Consider the following 21,712-nt stretch of genomic DNA (forward strand, 5'->3'; position numbering starts at 1 on the left):
CTATTGGTCTCTATAATATAAGTCATAAAGTCATCTCCAAAATCATTGTGGTCAGACTGCGACCACTTCTCCCTCTCCTCATCAATCCTCATAAGAGTTCTTTCATACCAAAAAGATCTATACATGATAACATCTACCTGGCTATGGAGGTTTTCCATACTATTAGAACGTCTAAACCATGCTAACATTGAAAATTTGCATTGAAGCTTGATATTCACGAGGCTTACAGCAAGCTTGATTGGCAATTCAGTAAAAGGGCGATGGCAGTGTTAGGCTTACCATGTTGGATTGTAAATCGAATAATGTTCTGCATTAGGAATGTTACTTTGGCTGTGAAAATAAATGGCGCACCTCGTGGTTTTATCCAACCATAATGTGGTATTAGCCAAGAAGACCCATTATTTCCATATATCTTCATCATGTGTGCCGAAATCTTCTCGACAAACTTAATCCAATTAGAACAGCAAGGCCAATTTAGAGGTATCAAAATCTCTCACAACTCTGCCCCCATATCACATCTCATGTATGCTAATGATTTACTTCTTACCTGTCATGCCAACACCACACAATGCTACAACCTCATAAACACTATAAACAAATACAGTAACTCTGCAGGGAAACAAATTAGTGCTTCCAAATCTTGTATCGTTCATCACCCACATATCCCAAGCCACCATATCAACACTCTATAAACAAGTTTTCACTTCACAACCACGTCTGTTCCCCCAACCTATCTCGGTGCTCCTATCCCTCATGACAGAACATCCAAGGATAGATATAACCGTTTGCAGCAGAGGATTATTAGTAGATTACAGAGATAGAAAATTAAAATGCTAAATCCTTATGGAATAATTTTACTAATCAACACCTCGCTTACCCTAACGGCTAATCATGTTATGCAAACTGCGCTTTTACCTCAAAACATTCACCACATAATTGATCAATTGAAAATGAACTTTTTCTGGGAACACTTACGAAATACAAGGAAACTGCATCCCATCAACTGGAAAAGGGTTTGTAACAAAAAATCAACAGGAGGGTTAGATATCAACAGGAGGGTTAGTTAAACAATGAGCGGTTCATCACATTAATATAGTTGTTAGAGCCGGGAATACCAAAAAATGCATGCCAAAACCATAGATCATACGACACCACCGCCTCTAACACGATACTTTCGCTCCCTTTATATGCGGTGTAAGCCCCGGATTCTGCCGACGGATATTTATCCCATTTCCAATGCATGCAATCTAGACTACCCAGCATCCCTGGAAATCCCCTATCTTTGTTTTGCTTTAGAAACTGTTCAACATCACCAGCAGTTGGTTCACGCAAATATTCTTTTCCATACACATTGACAATCGTCTTACAGAACCTACGAGTAGATTCCAACATAGTGGTTTCGCATATGCGTAAGTAATCGTCTATTGCATCTGCCGCACATCCATAAGCTAACATTCGTACTGCTACTGTTACTTTTTGATGAGGGTTTAATCCCAAGAGCCACCATCAACACCAAGTCTCTGTTCATAACAATAAATGTTTCCTGTTACAGTTATATCTGTTCACCTCATGTTATTTTTTACTACTTTCTGTTGAGTCAATAAGTCTATATAAGACTTAGTCCTGTATCTTTTCTCTTTAAATTTCAATAAAAACTCAATCACATTTCTCACAGCTGCCGCTGTAGAAGAAACAATGTAAGTGGGAATGGTTAGATTTCTATCCAGCCTTCCTTCACCAAACTGTGTAATAATTTCTCAGTCATATATTCATTGCCTCGAAGAAAAACATACAACATTTTGGGTTTAATTCCCTTGACCTGCATATCACCTGAAGGTTTGTGCGCGTGGTAGTAGTAGCTAATACATTTCAAATGAGTGCCACTTTATTGTGGACAACTGAAAATGCGACCTAAATATGTGGCGCATGGTTTGGAATAAAAACTCGTCGCCCATTCAGTGGATGAGACTTCAACTCACTTTGATCTTTCTTTCAAAATTAATTTCAGTAAAGAAGTTCTTCAAAAATGTAGCCTTATATGACTTGAGAATATACAAGAAGTTAAGAATCAAACAAGGGTCTAGACAAGAAGAAATTTAAACATGCGAGCGCAGTTACTTACTGATATGTATTAATAATTCCATTAAAATCAGAAATTGTGATTTTAAGTTGATGAAAAAAATGCAAGATGGTTTTGTGGTATAATAGTATGCTTCAAATTACATGCATTTGGTTCTCATTTTCTCCTGTTGAGATTATTAATCAAATCCGTGCTGAAGTCCCAAAGTTTTTCCCCAAATCCTTGTCTTGAGCTTGTTGTGAAGGAAGTTTTTCATCTAAATAGTCATAACAAATTAACCATTCATATTATCCGTATCCGAAGGCGCCAATCGTGGTGGCATAAAAGGCATATGCATTCTCGGAATGGTATTGACTGAGGACATTGTTGAAGATGATCCTTGACTCATACAACTCCAAACTTGTGGTGGCATTGTTTGGGAAAAAGGGATTGTATCCAAGGGGAGGTTAGACAGGGTGCGGCGTACAGAAAAGAGACATTTGTAGCGGCAAATATTTGTTCACATTATTCAGTCTTTGTATTTCTGCTTCTTTCGTCATAATAACGTCCATCCTCTCCTTCGTTTGTTTTAATGTAAAATCGTGAAATTGTTGATTAAAATCAACATGTTCTTGCAGTAATGTGTAAGATTCGTGATGTCATGAAAAAATAAAATACATAAGTACAAATATTTCTGAAATATACAATAAAAAGTCGAACGTAGACTTACGTGGGATAATTGACGTGGAGGAGGAATATGTACATGTTCAGCAGGTTGTTCAATTGGGTCCGTTTACAAGTCACCGACATACCCGTATGTTTGGGATTCTTAAATATGATGAGTCACATAATCTTTGTAGTTAGTTACCTTTCTCCAGTACTGTAAATATATATCATAATCTTTAACAACTTGCACTATCTCTGTTGCATCGAGCAAACTTTCCTTTTTTAGGTGTTTTGCTTGCTTATCGCCAATATCCCCAATAATTGTGTGTAGTTGTTTGGGAACAACAAATGTGTAATGGTTTTGCCTTCAACACCTTTCTCCGAGGTACATGTTATGATGTACAGTTTGAAAGGGAATATGAATGTAGTAAGTATGTTATCATTTAAATAAGCATGAAAAACTAAAAAAAAGTGTTATTGGAATTTAACAACAATTATCGAATAAAATTTAATTATTAACTCACGGTGCCCATGTAAGAAAATATATATCTCGAGTCTGATAGCCTCGTAGTCGTGCATCCCATATCATATGCAATGACTTCTCTGAATGATTCCCATGGGCGCCATGTCACTTGTTCGGCAGTAAGCTTACTCAGTAAATCCCTACAACGAACAATATCATTCGTATTCTTCGGTACATTCCATCTAGAAGTTATAGGACATTTTTTTTTCTTTACTCGCCTTTGAGATTTCTGGTCGACATATGCCCAGGTATTCATACCCCCAAAACTACTCCATAAAAATAATTAACCAAGTTAATAAATTCGCAACAAAATAAACATTGAAAGGAAGAAAGAACTGGATAAAAAAAATACCTCTAATACTTGGAATGGACCGCATAATGCATTCTATATCCTACCATCTAAACAGAGTGCCGCATACAATCTCGAAAAAGCGGCACCACCCCAGTCATACGTGGATACTACATCAAGATCTTCAAAAGCAGCTAACCATCCAGCATCAATATAGGTCTTTGCATTAAAAAAGAAAAAATTTCCCAAAACATACATAAAAAAGGCAATTGCTAATCTATGAGCAAGGGTGTTATCATTTTCAGCCCCTACCAACTTTTCTTCTAAGATATATGAGCTTAAATATTTAACTGTAATTGAATTTGAAACCCACGACGGAGCTTTTGGACAGAGCATGACATCTTGGATATCCGTAAAGATATGCTCACGAACATATTCAAATTGGTACTTCCCAGGATTATACGGAACGTCAGGCCCATCACCGATACCCAGTCCAGTCAACATGACCCAATCTAGGGGGTGAATTCCATCTCACCAAATGGGAAGTGAAAAGTTGTTTGTTGTATCCCAAAACCGCTCAACAATATAATCAACCATGGAATGTTGGGTTTCGCTACATTCTATGTTCAATAAACTTTGCCATCCCGCTTTTTCAATAATATATTTAGCTCTAAGACAGTGTTCTGAAATAGTTTGATAGTGATGAATTACCGATGCCAGGGATCCACGATGTTGATACTTAAATTTTTTATTCTCTGCAAATGTGATGTCCATAGAAGCCTGCTGTTTATCATCTTACAGTATAGGAAACCTCCCTAACCGGGGAATATCAACCTCCTTAATTTGACCAGTAGAGTTTAAGTTATAATCCTCGTCGCCTACATATTGTTGTTTCTTGTTCGTCTTCATGCGACCATTGAACCTCGGTGTTAATTTGTTCAACATCTGTGCAGACACAAGATAGATGCAATTTCATAATTAAAACACCAAACCTCATTATTCCATATTTTTTTTAAGTCCGTCACCATTTATATTCCAAATTCTATAAATCCTTAACACAAATTATATTAACTCCAAATTCTATAATTCCACGAACACAAATTAAATCGTCACCGATGTATTTCAAACATATTGGAAACCCAAAAAAATATACCTCAAAACAACTCAATTTAATCACTTCAAGATTCCATAAAAATCACTACAAAGTCAATTGCTTTTAACCCCATTTACATACATATAAATTAGCTCTTTTACATATATAACACACATAATTTACATAACCACAATTTTTCACATAACCACACGAATTTTAAAAACACATATTAATCTATATAACCCACAAATTAGGTCTTGTACATATTTGTCAAAAATTCAAAAATTCTTTTAACCTAATTCACATAAACACCAAAAATAAACCAAAAAACAACTCAAATTAATCACCTCAAAATTCAATAAGAATCAATACAAATTCAATTGTTTAAACCATATTTACATACATGAAAATCATCTCTTCTACATATATAACACACATATTCAAAACACTTATTCATCTATTCAACCCACAAATTAGGTCATGTACAACTATTTGAAAATTTGAAAATTTCTTTTAACCAAATTTATATAAACACCAAATATGGTTTTTTTCACATACAACATACATATTCATCTCTAAAAACATAAAACACACATACCAAATTATATTTAACCAATTCCATATTCATATCAATTCGTTAAAACCCAATTTTGTAAAACCTAATTTTAACAAACTAAAACTAAATCATAAATTATACAACAATATAGATAAAACTGAAGAGATTAAGAAAAAAAACATACCTCTCATGGAACCGAAATACAGAGGTAATTATCTCGTTTTTTTTCTTTTTTTTTTCTGGTGCTCGTTACTGTTTGAGAATGGGAGTTACAAAGATGGTAAAAGTGATGTTTTGATGGCGGTTGAAACAAAGAATCATAAAAGAAAAGAAGACCCGAGAAGAATAACGCCAACATAACACGTGGGGTTTACGTGTAGATATAATGCTCGCCTGGTTTTAACGCAGCATGTGCGGTTTACGTGTGTCTGTTGAGCGAAGATATAATGTACGCCGGGTTTCAGGCGTTTATATGGTCATTCGCCCCATCTGGCATGAGTAATACCTCCTTCCCTTGTCCCGGCGTGAACTATATGTACGTCCCACAACAGACGTATATTTAATCAACGTCCCGCAACCCTCATAATCAATATGTACGCCTCAGTGGGACGAACTTTATAACTTCGCTCCACATCAAACGACTATACATACGCTCGACTAAATATACTCGACTACCGTAGCGTGACACTACAAACTAAACTCAAATTTGGTCGTTTTTTTTGGTCTTTGATCTTTGGTTTTGATCGCACCATTGCAGTTGCTCTTATGGCACATATGGATTCGAAGAAACAAATTATGCTTCCAACACACTTATGAACCACTAAACATCACCATGCTCTTAATCTCTAAAGGAGCCACTGAATTCCAATGGGCTCAACATCACCCCCCACCTTTAGCACCGGGTCTTGACCCAACAATTCACATCAACAACACTGGTACTACCCACTATTATGCTTCAGTGGGACAGAATCATCCTCCAACAGGTGTTACTAAGCTAAACTATGGCGGAGCTTCAAGAGGTAACATAGGCATTGCTGGAACTGGAGCGGTGCTTCGAAATGAAGACAACAAAGTGATTTGTGCGATAGCAGAACCACTTGGGTTACAACGGAAATTATGGCTGAGACAAGAGGAACGGTAATTGGGCTGGACAAGCTTGCATTTTGAATACCACTTCGTTAATCATGGAATCTGACTCGTTAGCTCTCGTACGACACCTCCCCACCATGGAACATCCAACCTCTAATCCACAAAATCAAATTTTTACTGCATCAAATACCAAATTAGGAGATATTTCATGTCTACAGGGAAGCAAACCAAGTAGATGATGCTTTGGCAAACTTTGCAGTTGACAAGACGCAATCCCTCGGACATGCAACAACAATTTGAATTGATATGCACCCTCGGTTTCTTAATCACTATGTAATTCAGATCCACTTGGAATGACATTCTAACGTGTTCTCAATATTGTTTAGTGTTAATAAACCTGGCTTGATTGGGGTATACCAAATGATACAAAATAAGGTTATTTTGAAGTAAAACACAAAGTCCCTTATCTACATATTTATAAAAATGGCTAATCTGCCCTTGATTAATTAACACTAATAAATGTGATTAGGATAATTAATTTAATTAGTTGATTAAAATTTTGAAATTGGGTTTTATTTTAGATTGAACTCATGGATGTGGGTAAATTTTTGAGATTTTTTTTTTAAAGAATTCTATTTGTAACGGAAATGGAATCGTACTACCCAAACGCTTATAAATATGGGATTGTAGAGCTGCTGGGCGATTTTATACTCAAAATTATAGAAGGTATCAACATTTTCAGTTCTGAAAATATGAAAAGTCGGCAAGGTCTACGGATGAAGAACATGCCGACTATATCTGGATGGCAAGTTCCGCGGATGAAGAACATGCCGATAACTTATGGCCGACAAGGTCGATAAAAAAATACCCTGCCGACTATAGGACTTTTGACACACAGAGAAGGTGTTACAAATACATGATTAGTCGGCAAGGTATTAATTTCATAACCTGCCGACTAAAATTTAGTCGGCAAGGTATAGAGACGAATATCTTGCCGACCCTGTAACTGCTAATTTCAGAGATGAAAAGTCGGCATGGTATTTAACCTTATACCCTGCCGACTATATCTTAGTCCGCAAGGTCGACAAAAAATACCCTGCCGACTTTTGGTTCGTTTTGATTCTTCATTTTTTTTTTTTTTTTGATTTCACATGTAGAAGAAAGATTTTTTTTTTTTTTAATACGTTCTGGTCGGCATGGTTTTTTAGTATGGGCAATTTGGTCTTTTAACACCTTTTAGACACCCCTTAGCACACTAGTTTGGATAGGAATAAAATGGGTATACCCCAATTAATCTAGGTATACCCCAATCTCGCCAGGTTAATAAATTTAGTTTGGTTTCGAAAACAAAACTAGTCATAAAAACCCAAGGTGCAAACTTGTGGTAAAAAAACCCCACTCAAATGTTGGGATTCATTAAAACTCCATCTTAAACTAAATTGATACAAAAACCCAAAATTTTAAGAACTTGATACAAACACCCCAAATTTCAAAATTGGTTTCATCAAATTTTATGATGAAACCAAAAATTGGTTTCGTCAAATTTTATGAGGTTTCATCAAAATTTTATTTTTTGGGATTTTTGTGTTACTTTTGTTTTGACGGGTTTTTTGTGGATGGATAGTAACATCTTTGGGGTTATAACTCGCGGACCGTTTCAAAAAAAAACAAAACATATAAAGCAGACCTACTTTTACCAAGGCTGAATTGGGGGCCCTGGAAAAATAATTGGGGATCCCTAGCTACAGGATAAAAGGTCATAAAATAGTAATTGGGAGTTATCCCTTATCCCCAACTTTTTTAAATGGCTAAACTACCCCAAATCATTAGTGGTAATTAAGTTAATTAATTGTTAATTAGTTTAGATTAAAATCAGATTTAGGGATAAAATTTTGATAAAAGAAATTGTGTTTTTGTGTTGTGGAGAGGAAGAAGTTGAGTTTTTGGAGTATTCCAGTAGAGGAATCATATGCTCAAAATGAAGGAACCAATCCTCAAAATGAAGAACCCGAAGCTCAAAACAATCAGGTAAACTTCCTATACTCTTCAAATTGTATGAATGACGCCCCAAGTGGTCGATTCATGTACACTGTGCAACTATTCAGAGTGAGGGTCGTTAAGTCGAGAGGGTAATAAACGAACGACTCTAAGGAGTCGTCAATTACTTGACACAAACTTTGACGACCAAACCTGCAACTTTTGCAGGTTATGAAAAATCGTCAACCAAGTGTGATATAATTGACGACTCCAGCTAGTTAGGTCATATAGAGTCGTTAACTTAATATGTTTAGAACCCAACGACTCTAAAACTTTTTATTCTCTGAAGATGTTACTCTTAGGGTCGTTAGTTAGGCATTCCTATATACTGACGACCCTAGCGAGCCATTTCATAGATCAAGTGTTGGCAAGCAAAATTTATAAAACCAAACGATCCTTCAACATCGTTAACGACTTCAAAAATTTGACATGACGACCCTTCAACATAGTTAACGACTACAACCATTTGACATGATGACCCTTCCTATTTTTTGAACAGGGAACAAATTTTGTATCATATACAGTCGTTAGTTTCATAAAGGGGTTGTCAAACAAAGAATCGTTAAAGCTTTAGAAATTTATTGACGACCCTGTCACTATTTAGGACAGAGAGGTGGTTCTGCATAAGACAGAGTCGTTCGTATTTAAAAAGGGTCGTCTAGAAGAATCGTTAACGATTTAGAAATCCCTAGACGACACTATTCTAGGGCAGAAAACCAGGTTTAGGATCGTTATCTACTACACCCTAATGGTTAACGATTTTTCATCAATTCAACATGCATATCAAAAATCGTTAAGCAATAAAAAAACAGTGATTAACGATCCTGGAACTGTAACTGCAATTTTGCAGTTGAAAACCTAATTTTTCAATCAACAAATCAAATTAAAACGCAAACCCAACTTAGATTAAGGAGTTTTAGTTCACTTACGACGATGAATCGATGAGAATTTTTTTTTCTCAGAAGTCGTTAATGGAATGGGAAACAGTGAGAAAGAAAGAGCGGAGGAGAAAAAGACTGGGAAGAGAAGAAATTATTAAAGAAGGACAAAATCATTATTTCACCATTATTTTAGAAATCCCGTATATCTTTTGATGTGGATATAAAATGTGCCCTGATCCCCAATTAGTTTCCATGCCCACAATTCAGCGCTGTTTAAAAGCATTCGTATAACTATAAAGTGAAGAAACGTTAGGTCGTAGTCGTAGCTTTGAAAGTCTCAAAGCCGAAAGGAATCCTTATTTCTAATTACGTTGGTCCCACCAAAATTATAGTACGAGATACGAGGAACATACACCAAAGTATTTAAACAGCGTAAGAAACATAAATAAAGGTCCTGACTTTATCAAAATTCCTTCCTTGTTTAAAACCCAAAGCTTTACACTGGAACGAACTTCTCTCAATCTGTAGAGACTAGTTCAAAGTCTCAGCCTTCTTTACCAAGAAAAAATATCCAAAACCCCAAGAAAATCGAAAACTCAAGTAGCCATGAAGAAGCTCTACAAGAAAGGAGAAATTCATCCATCACCACCGCACCACTTCTCGGATCAACTGGCATTTCTTCCAGCAACAATTTTGATTCTCACCGTTGCTTTGTCACCGGAAGATAGAGAGGTTTTAGCTTATTTAATCTGTTTCTCAGCTTCTTTTACCGGTAGTTGGAAGAAAAATTACGGCGGCGGCGGTGGTGGTTCTGGTTTTAATGGCGGTGAGCATTCAACCTCGTTCAACTGTGATTGTTTTAGATGTTATACAAGTTTTTGGTTTAGGTGGGATTGTTCACCTAATCGTCAATTGATTCATGAGATCATCGATGCTTATGAAAATGATAATCAAGTCTTGGCAACTGATAAGAAAAAGAAGAAGATGAACAAGAAAGATAGGAAGAAGAAAGAGTCTTCAGATACCAACACCACAGCAAGTAGTAATATTAATAATAGTATTATTAATGATAATGAAGTAGTTGTTGTGGAGATGAAACAAGTTTCAGAAGAAATCTTCGACTCACCGGGATCATTTGAGATTATTAATGGTGTTGGAGATATTAGTGAGAATGATGATAATGATAATGTTGTTATTGAAGAAGTAAAACAACAAGATTTAGAAAAGGGTTCAACGAGGAAATTAATTAGTTTTGTTGGTGGAAAAATTTGGGGTGTTTGGGGTTAATTTGATTATTAATTACCGAATTTTTCTAGTTTAATGGAAGCAAAAAGAAACCAAAAAAGGTTAGTCTGTTTTATTAATTTTTGTTATTTGCTGACATTTCGGATTAGGGTTTTACTAGCAAAAAATTCATTTTCTCCTTACAACACGTTTGTTTTTTCCTCTATATAGGTAGAGGGTTCTATATTGAGGTTTACCTCTATATCTATATAAATATCACTCTATAATTTCTTCTAAAATCATGTTTGTTTGACCACTATCTAACAACTCTATATTGTGTAGCCAATTTTATATATTTCTCATTTTACCCTTATAATATTCAAAAAATCCATGAATATCCATTACAACCAAAGATGTTCAAAAATTCCAAAAGAAAAAAAATGTATTAGAAAATACAACCAAAGATGTTCACTTTTTCTGAAACGGAGCGAAAGTATAACTTTTTTCTGAAACGGGGTAAAAATATCACTTTTTCTGAAACGGATCAAAAATATCACTTTATCTCAAACGGGCGAAAGTATCATTTTATCTGAAACGGGCGAAAGTATCACTTTATCTGAAACGGGTGAAAGTATCACTTTTTCTGAAACGGAAAAAAAATCACCTTTTCTGAAACAGGGCAAAAATCACTTTTTCTGAAACGGGGCAAAAACATAACTTTTTCTGAAACAGAACGAAAATATCAATTTTTCTGAAACGGGGCAAAATTTTCACTTTTTCTGAAACAGGGCAAAAATATCACTTTTTCTGAAACATGGAAAAAATCACTTTTTCTGAAACGGAGCAAAAATATCACTTTTTCTGAAACGGGGCGAAAATATCACTTTTTCTGAAACGGCGTGAAAGTATCACTTTTTCTGAAACGGGGGAAGTATCACTTTTCTGAAACGGGGCTAAAGTGTCACTTTTTCTGCAACGGAGCAAAATATCATTTTTTTCTGAAACAGCGCGAAAATATCCCTTTTTCTGAAACGGGCGAAAGTATCACTTTTCTTGAAACATGTAAAATTTTAGATTTTAAATTAAGGAATTATTTTTGGACATTATAAGTTTGTTCGATGATATATTAGTCATTTGAAGGTTTAATAGAGGTAGAGGCTCAAAGATAGCACCTCATTGGTGCTATTTGATTTCCTCTATATAGATAGAGATTTGCCTTTATCTTTGTAGAGGTAGTGGAAAAAACAAACATCAAATAAATGGGACCCACCACTATATAGAGGCTAATAGAGGTTAGCCTCTACATAGAGGAAAAAACAAACATGATGTTAGTTTTTTGAGCTTGCTTTTTCACCCCTTTGAAATCTTGATTGTTGTTTATTCATTGATCCGCAAACCCTTACATTTTAGCCTGGATAAATTGGGGTCTATAAGGATTAATTTGGGCTTATCACTATGTGACATAAAAGAGATATTTTGAACTAAAATGAAAAGCCTCTTAACCAACTATTTTTTTAATGGCTAATTTATTTCTGATTAATTAGTGTTAATTCGGGTGATTAGTGGTGAAATATCGTGTTACATTTGAAATTAAGTTGTAATGATCATCTCAACATGAAAAAATTTGAAAATTTGAATTTTTTTGAAGAACACCAACTCTAAAAACCCCTATTACTTAGTAATGGCCACTTAATTTTGAAGATCACCACACTAAAACAAAAGCGTTTCTTCTTTCTTAGTTAGGTCTTGGAACTGGGACGACATGGAGTGGGTTTAGTTATGATAACTCGATCTGCATTAGAGATGAGAGTTGACTTAATGTTTGCTTATTTTAACCTCGTTTCAGACTCGATAGGGATAGCTGACAGCTTGGTACCTCGAGGAGAAGAAAGAGGATGAATGCCACCCTCAGCCATCAATCTCGAGATTCCACGACTAAGCACATCCTCAGCTAAACAAAAAAGTATAGGAGAGAGCGGGTCTCCCTGCCTAACCCCTCTAGTAACAGCCAAAGTACCCCATTGCTTTGCCATTCACTACAATAGACAACCTAACAGAATGCAGAATGACCCGAATCCAATCCACAAACTGCTGACAGAAACCAAAGGCTTTCCTGATGTCAAACGACCTGGCTGAATTCTTAGTCCCCACTCCCGTTATATAGCTGTATTGTATTCGAGTAAGAAAGCTTGTGTGAGTCAGAGAATAATTAATGAAAGGCTACTTTCTAAGGCCACTGCTAAGTCAAGTAGTAACTCTCTATTGATCAACATTAAATTTTTATGGTATCTGGTGGAGAAGGGTGGTCGCTTCACCATTGTTTTTTCTAAAAGCACTTTACTATATTCTCTGAAGGAACCTAATTCAAGTCTAAGTAAGAAACACGTAGCAACCATAGGTTTGGCAAAACAAAGAAAGGGACTTACTATCTCGATAAGTAAGAAATAAGATTTCTCCACGAAGGTCTGGAGATAAAAAACAATTGATATAGAATTGGTAAGGCTAGTATTCTTAGTTATGAGCCGTCATTGCACTTCTATACCCGCGAGTGTCCCGTGTCCCCCACGGAAGGGGCGCTATGCCAAACCGGTTCCGGAGGATATTCTCTTGCTTCTTCCCTCGCTTAAAAAGGGATGTCACATACACACGCCCCATACAACCTGGTGGGTGATGTAATAAGACAGGGTAAGGGTGCAAAAGGCAGGCGTGCGCTCCATTGCTGACTAAGGAAAAATTACTATACAAAGGGTCCAGTATATGCAAATTTCCACAATGGTCAGAAGTTTCATTGTCTCATATGTTACTGGGAAAAAGAGAAGCCCTGTCCCAAAGCAGAACTCTGACCGCGTGCTATTTAAGAACGAACTATCAAAAACTCATAGTTTAGTAGCTGTGACTGGTACAAAAAAATATTTTTTACCTACGAAATATGACTTAAAAAGGACGATATCTCCCGCGCGGTTGTGCGGTCTACCCCTTATGTATACACCTTTAGGAATGAATCTTTGATACAGAAGTCATTTAACGCATGTCTTTCACGGTGACTTAATTGCGCTTGCAAGAACTCTTAGAATCCGGTCTAGATTCGAGCAGGAGAGATTCTCTTTTTGCTCATAGGAAAGGGCGTCTAACCAGATCGATGACGACAACTAATAATTGTGAAACTGCAGTTTGAGCCTAGCTCGAAGTCGAATCCTTTCATTTTTTTGGAAGCAACAACTGTTGAATCTATGACAAATGGGAAGGGGAATCTCTGATACAAGCTCTGGCTAAAAACAGATTGAAGGTTGCGTTAATGATAAATATCTCTGGGGAAACCGCTAAAAACAGATTGAACATGTAGAGGCAATTAAAGAGTTCTGCTTTTATTTCCCCGGAATGAAGCAATGATTTACTTACGGTCTTCAGCAAGCAGGAAGCAGAACGAACTTTCTAGAATGCAAGCAAGTAGTTATGCTACCAGCAGCGCCCGGGCTTTCGAATTCGATTTTTTACAATTCCCTCATAGAAGTGCATTCATAGCATTTCCTATTGATTCCTGGACTTGGTTCTAATCTATTCTTAATTAGACGTCGCTACGCTCCTCCCAAGGACTCGCAGAATCGAAATAGCGAAATTCTTGGGTCATCTCAATGGGTTCAGAAACCACGCGTTTCTCTGGATCATCATAGCGTACATCCACATATCCACTCATAGGAAGGTTTTTTTCGTAATGATGACCCTCGAAACCATGATCTGTTGATATACGGCGTAGATCCGGATGATTGATAGAAGAAACACCAAACATATCCCATACTTCTCGCTCCCACCGGACGGCTGATGGAAATGGACTGACTACCGGAGATATTCGTGTTACTTCGTTTGTACTGGTTTGTACACGAATGCGTGAGTTATACCGAGTACTCAGTAAATTATGAACCACTTCAAATCTTCGTTTTCGAGAGGGATGATCAACTCCGCAAATATCTATCGAAACTTGAACCCTTGTATAGGTATGCAATTTGAGAAAGCACAACAATGGAAATGGGTAGTCCGTATTGGTCTCAGATCTATTCCCATGTTCCGATCTTTCCATTTGATGTACCCATTTCTTGGGTAAAGTCTCCCAACTATATTGGAAAATGGATTGGTTATCCATAAAAAGCTTTCTTGTAGTTCCGCTCTCCAAATGCAGAAAGACTTGTCGGAAATCGCCGGTTGGGTTGGTCCGACCAAGAAAGGCATGGGAGTTACGGGGCGGAAGTGACTCAGGGAGGGCCTTCCTTCGACTGATGCGGACGTGGTTCCCTCGTCGTGAAAGAAGTAATGAAAGGGAAGCCCCGAGTCGCGTTCGTTCTTGCCTGTCTTTCTAGCAACACATTCTAGGCACAGATCATTGGTATTGGATGTATCGTTAGGTTGTGTCGAGTCAAATATGCTCCGCCTTTTTTACGTTGTAGAAAAGAGATCCCTTACCCCCGCCCGCTTTCTAAAATGATGAATATCAAGTCCGGGAGGCTGCAGGTACTATGGATCCTCTGACTCCCAATCGGGTTGCCTTCCCGGGTCTCGCCGGTCTTGCCTGTAGGTCGTGATGCGCCTCGAGATGGCCGTCTTCTGTCCCCCTGCCGGTGGGGAATCCGCTCCCGGGTCGTCGCTCTGCTGCGTCTGGCCCGCCCTCTAGGCACCTTTGGAAGGCAGGGAGTGTGACAACGTAGACCTTTCCCCGGTCCTTCTTCTCATCTGTTGCAGGGTTTGTTGGTCCGAAATTGACTTGGCTTCGCCAAACTCATCTCTAGAAGCCCGGCTCGCGAGGTGTCCCTCTCGCAGTAGGGAAAATCTCACTCGCCTCGCTCTTGTGACATGCTATGTTTCCCATTGATTGACACTAATGGGTGAGTCCCATGCGTCAGTGAATGTTGTGGATCGCGGTCTCACGCACTAATCTCTACAGGGTGCCCTTAGTAGGCCGGCCGCCCTACCTAAACCAATCATCATATCGGTCCCTAAGCCCCATTGCTGGAAAGGCTCGGCTTCAAAACCGTACGTGGAGCTTCCGCCTCATACGGCTACTCTCGGGATGGAGGTAGGCCCAGGCTTGTGCGGTTAAGGTTGTTGTACACTACTCAAACAAAACAATCACGGGGTCCAGAAAAATTCTGCCATCGCTTTGATGTAATAATAGCTATTCGTGCCCTCATCCAGCAAGCTGAACAAGATCTTTCGGTACTGACGCACCGTGGGCACACTGTCACACATAAAGTTGGCCATAATGCCATATTCATGTTCCGACATTACATGGGGCCTTCCTTCTAACAGATACAAAAACTTTACTTATTCTTTTACAAGTTCTAGCAGTTGTAACTGCTTATTCACTGCCTTAATGATATGCTTTGTCATGGGCATATCAGGTATCCCTGGCGTAGCTGCTGCCACGTTAGCAGCCACGTCAGGAATTTGTTGCACTACGGTCGCGGAGCTCGAGACATGGGGCAGTACGTCGGTTAGGACTGTACTGCAGAAAGGCTGAACAACCTGGATTAATTCGTTGGTCATGGTGTTTAGTTAGTTAGTGATCAAAGTAGAGAGTTTCATGCAACTTGTTGAAGGAAGACTGATTCTTATTCTACGATAAAAGATGATGAATGATCAACGCGACAACGAGTCATTTTTTCATTCTTTCCTTACTAGAAATACGATTCGAACCTCTAGCAAAGGTGGACCTATAACTTGAGCTTTTCCCTGCTAATACCTTTCTCGGGAAATGGGCCCATGCCCGCGGGTGAGACTCTGAAATGGTTAGTCATATTTTATTCGCCTTGTCTTTGCCACTACTCTTCCTGTATGTATGAGATGAGAGTATCAACGGTTCATGCTGATGTTCACTGTTGTAAGGAGCGGCGTGCTGTGTATGCTTCTTGTAGTTGATTCGTTAGGTGCTCCTTCTAGTGGTCTAACGTGAGAGGGATAGTCTAATTCTCCTTTCTCATGCTCTTCTTTGGTTCTCATGCCTTCGTTACTATTGAGTACTGGTATCAAGGCATGTAAGGTTCTTCCCAAGATCTCTCATTCACTGCGGCATGCTGATCTCGCCATCTTAGTTCGGATGTTCCTCTTCCTGAGACTGGGTCTTCTCCTTCTATATTTTAATGACCTTTTCATATCCTTTCATTCATGCCTATTGTGGTCGAAGCCGTTCCTATTGAGTTCAGAAGGACCATAGCTATTTGAGAAACCAATTCTAGTCATCCGTTTAGGCGAAATATATGTCTCTGTAGACCCAAGAGAACCATTTGCCGAAGTGAGGAACCATGGCATATATGTTTGTAACAGATTCCATTTTGAGAGATTTGAAAAAGCACTATCTCGTTGAAGGGTTCTATACATCTGCCATTTCTCAACGCATTTCTTTAGACAAAGACTCTGTTTTTTCTGATTATAATCTGTTCTTGTCAACGAAGTAAGTAAACTAAACAACTTAGGAAGGAAAGCAAGACAACGAAGACTCAGCTTTCAAGTCGTCCGACCCGACCTTGAGACTCTATCTTCCCGATCTATATGGACTCCTGCATTAGTTGGCGCTATCGAATTCACATACGAAAGAAACATACGAACTTGGTAAATGGAAATTGAAGAAAGATCTTTCCATTTCATCAAAATGAGAAGCTTTTTCTACATCCACATGGTCTACTAAAGTTGAGCGGTATTGCCCACATAATGAAAGCAGATCTTTGTCCATGGAGTCAGAAGAAGGTAGGAACTCTAACCTGTCTGAAGCTTCTTCAGCCCAAAACAATACACAAGTGGGGCTTGCACTATGAGCAAGCTGTGCTACCTTCCCGCTTGGGCTAAATGGGGTTCTACCGGGAAACCATAGATTTTTGAGTTTTCGCCATTGATTACTGGTCGAGCCGCTGGAATGGAATGAGATAAGAATTTCTGGAGATCTTTCCTCTCCACTAACTTTCACGTTCATTCGTAAGAAGCTTTCCCTCTGTAGAATACTTCTTCAGAATGACATAATTTATTTTTTTCCTATGATTCCCCCTAGACAGACAGATGTAGGAGTTGTTTGAAATGCTCGTTAGAATTGATCCTCTATCGACAGATGTAGGTGTTGCAAAGAAGTTTTGTTGGTTGTTGACCAACGAAAAGCATGGGAAAAGGATTCTGAAAAAGGAAGAAATGGCAACTTCGTCTTTTGTAACTCCTCTATCGGAGTTTAGCCTTGAATGCTATTAATGAATTCCATGAAATAAGATACTTATTCTACGATATTAGTTGTGATATCTACTTATTATAGGTTGTTGTCTCTTTTTGAACAAAGAATGACCCTCATTTATTCATCTCAGATGCACAGTGAATCACGATACAAGAGCGAAGACCTTTGATATTGGTCTATAAATCGCTGCAACCAATGTCCCGAAAGTAGCCTCCGTCCTTTAGTAGAATGATGGGCTCTTAGGAATAGAAGTGGGCATGAATGGAGCTTAGCTTCTAGGACTGTGTTGACTGAAGTTCTCTTTGTCCATCTAATCTTGATTTGTTGTAAACAGACAATAGTCTCAATTGGCTTATTCGATGCGAACTCTCTTAATTTTTGAGTTAACCCGATCGAGTTCACCTCTTTCTTTATTTTCTTCTCTATTAGATTCTTTCTTCCAACGTCCAACGGGGGTCACTCGCTCGCCTAAGAAGGAAGGAGCTGTGGTACTTTTTGGATCAATTGCTGAGGAGCAGGCGATCTTGGCTTAGAGAGATGCGCCTTTTAGCTTGTTATCGCTTTTTAGGTTCTTGCTCTGGTTTCAGTTCCATATGGGGATGAATCAAATCCTAGGATAGGGCATTAACCTTTCTGGGAAGCCGGTCCGCCATAATAATCAGTTTTTTCGAAGTAGCTGCAATTTAATCGTCTGGTCTTGAATCAGCTGCTAGAGAATAGGCTGCTAGGGTATACAGATTTGCTAACTGTTAAATTAACCAGTGTTCTGTTTACAATTGAATGCGTATCAGCTGTGATTGAATCAGTAAGCGCAGCAGATCCGGATCCTAGTGCTTTCGACAGATCCTTCATTTCAGTACTTTCCCTCCCGGTAAGAAAACGTATGCGCGTGACTAATCGAACAACATCGATGGAAAGCAGATGACTATTTCATGATTGGACTTAGCAGCAGTGGTGGATCATCAAATATCTGTCTATCTAATCTCTCTGATCTGCTTGTGTGTTTCTCATAGGTCTCTCTCCTTGTCCCTATCTCTCAATGTAATGAGACCTACTGAAAGGAAAGACTCGTTTCTCCGCCAATATTTCTAGAGAGGGATCAAAATTCAACCTATTGGAACTTCAGGCGTTAAAGGAGCTGATGGTAAGGAGATTATTGATCCCAAAAAACCATCCAAGGGTGGCGCAGATATAACATATAACATACTCTGGTTTAGTTATTGAAGCTTCGTCTGTTAAGCCTACGCAAGTGGATTCTGATCCTGAAGTTGATGATGTAATTGATACTGAAAATCTGGGGAAACCTTCTCCTTTTAACTCTTCCATGAAAAAGCCTTCGTCTAAATCCTGGGCTGATCAAGCAGAAGAAGATGATGAAAAACGTAGGCGCAAGGTGGAGAAAAAGGCTAATATCGCTGTTGGTGGCACTAATATTGCTGCTGATGGAGAAAATCATAGTGAGGATGAAGAATATGGTTCGGAGGATGAGGAATTATCTCAACTAACTGCCAAGCAAAAAGAACATAGGTGGACCAAGAAAACGGATGCGCGTGCTAACGCGCAACGACTTTGCCATTGGTATCGACCGATTGTAACCTCAAAAACGTACAGAGATTTTCTGAAACTTGCTTCTACCCATAATCGGTTTATATGGACATGAAAATCAACCGATTATCCAGAATCGGTTTATATGGGCATGAACATAAACCGATTGTGGGTAAATTTTTTCTTTTTTATCTGTGAATTATGTGTTTCAAACATCAAATAAAATTAAAATTCGTTTTATACCCGAGTTAAGAATGAGTATGACTTCATCCTCAGTTTCAAATTGTTTAAGAAGTTGTACTCGTTTTCAATTCGAGTATAAAGTTACACTCGTTTTCAATTCGAGTATAAAGTTATACTCATTTTCAAATTGGGTAAAAGCATATATATAACTATTTTCGTTTTCATTTTTAATCGAAATGAAATCGAGTAGATCGAGTATTAACTGGAAAAAAAATGGGTTAACCAGAATTGGTTTACACGACGCATATGTAAAAATCGATTCCTGACATTGCACAACAGGAATCGGTTTATAAGAATGCTCATGTAATCCGATTCTAACAAAAAAAAGATACAGAAAAATTGAGAACAACTATCGGTTTACTCGACACACATATAAAATCCGATTCTAAGATTATACATCAACAATCGGTTTTTATAAGTGCTAATGTAATCCGATTCTGGTTCAAATTTCTCGAACCAGAAAACATATCAAGGACAATCGGTCTTTGTGCGCATGAACATAAACCGTTTCTATTTGCAATCGGATCACATATACATTAACGTTAACCGATTCTGATAAACCAGGAAAAATTTGATTTTCAAATTTTCATTTTTTGAGCAATTTTATGTTACTCAAACCTAGTTTATAGGATTGAGTTGAGAAGAAAAGAAGAAGAATCAGTTGAAGTGGAGATGGAAATGAATTTGATTTTGATTTTAATTTTTAATTTTATGATTTTAGTTTTATGATTTTGATTTTGATTTTAGTTTTTAAATTTTATGATTTTGATTTTAGTTTTTAATTTTATGATTAGGATTTGATGGGGACAAATTAGTAGTATTAATATTTGATAGAGGGTAAAATGATAGTTTCATCAAACTTAGACATCCCTTATCATTCTTTATGGGATAGATGAAAAAATCCATAGATCCCGATTAAGTGGCATAGGCCTCAAGTTAGCCAGGTAATTTAATTGCTAGAATGTCCTCATTTGTTAGTTCTAAATATTTCAGTGCTGGAAGTAACAGTGAATTTGCATCAGCAATGACACTTACTCTGAGGTTTAGGCATACACCAACCAAAAGGAGAATAATACTAGTATGATAACTAGAAGGTCCAAATTCTTATTTGATGGGGTTTTATTAGGTTAAAAAAAATTTAGCTTCTTCTGTTAAAGCAAAGTTTGTCTCAAATATTATCCTCCGTCATTTTTTCTTCGGCAATGCTATTTGGCTCCCTAATCTCAACCTCCCTATTCCCTACATTAGGGGAATGATAAATCCCACCTGAACTGAAATATGGATCTCGATATAGATGTGGGGTTTAGAATATAGGGATACGGAGAATAAGGGGCCAACTAGTATTTCCTTTTTTTTTATGCAACCATTTTATAACTTTTCTCTTAGCTATAATGGTGTAAATGGAACCATGTTCACAGAGCTGTCTGGTGTAAATGGAACCACGACAAACCTGGCAATGCGTCTGAAAAGTAAAAAAACACAGAATTAAGGGCATGTCGCTTTCAACTTTTCACACTCTTGCAAGCAGACACGGTTATTAGACTTTGCCACTGTGGAGAAAAAACAAACAACATTTCCCTACCGTAGTCAAGTCAAACTTTCTCATTATGTTGACCGCAAGAGGTCAGAGAGTCACTCTTGGATGGCCCAAAGACGTTGTTCCGTAGACTGTAGACTACGCACATTTGTTTTTCTTTTGGATTTCACTTGCTGTTCATCTATTCGGGATGTATTTAGTCAGCAGTCGGTTGTGCCTAAGAATAAGATGACTTCCGGTGAGGATCAAAGCTATGAATTAGAAGACTGAAGCAAGTTGGCGGAATTGTTAATTTTATTGATAGACGGCATCTTAAAAGTCCAATTGTGGAGAGTTAAAATCGTCTCCAACTTCATTCATAGTTAAAATCGTTCTGAACTAGCAGGGATCCTGAAATCAAGTCCTTTCCAATATCTAGAGCATGCCATGAAGCACATTAGTCCAAGCCATTGAGAATAGTTTCCGCGAACGAAATCAGGATGCTCCAAGCATCCACTACAATGATTTGGCCAAACTCAAAGTGGCAAGGCATGGTCGGCCTCTTAAGCCAAGTCAAAAGATTTGGCCGCATTATAGCTAACCGATGGACCATAATGGGCTATAGCCAAGCAAAATGCACTGCCATAATGCTTAGCCTGAAATTAATACAAGGTACTCCCGTCTTTTTCTCTCTTCACTAGTTAGTTTTGGTGAAAACAACATCCTAAATTGGATTGGTTGGTTTGTCTGTTGCCACGGCTTACTGATTTATATGTACACGACATATTCG

At 37.9% G+C, this 21,712-nt stretch overlaps 1 protein-coding gene across 1 annotated transcript; it reads left to right on the forward strand.

Annotated features, from left to right (window-relative positions):
• The first annotated feature begins 9,690 nt into the window (after positions 1-9,690).
• LOC113353750 lies at positions 9,691-10,618 on the forward strand. Its single transcript, XM_026597249.1, has one exon. The coding sequence runs from the start codon at positions 9,800-9,802 to the stop codon at positions 10,478-10,480; it is 681 nt and encodes a 226-aa protein (XP_026453034.1). The 5' UTR covers positions 9,691-9,799; the 3' UTR covers positions 10,481-10,618.
• The last annotated feature ends 11,094 nt before the right edge of the window (positions 10,619-21,712 follow it).

Source organism: Papaver somniferum, chromosome 2 (genome assembly GCF_003573695.1).
Source record: "Papaver somniferum cultivar HN1 chromosome 2, ASM357369v1, whole genome shotgun sequence".
NCBI classification, from domain to species: domain Eukaryota; kingdom Viridiplantae; phylum Streptophyta; class Magnoliopsida; order Ranunculales; family Papaveraceae; genus Papaver; species Papaver somniferum.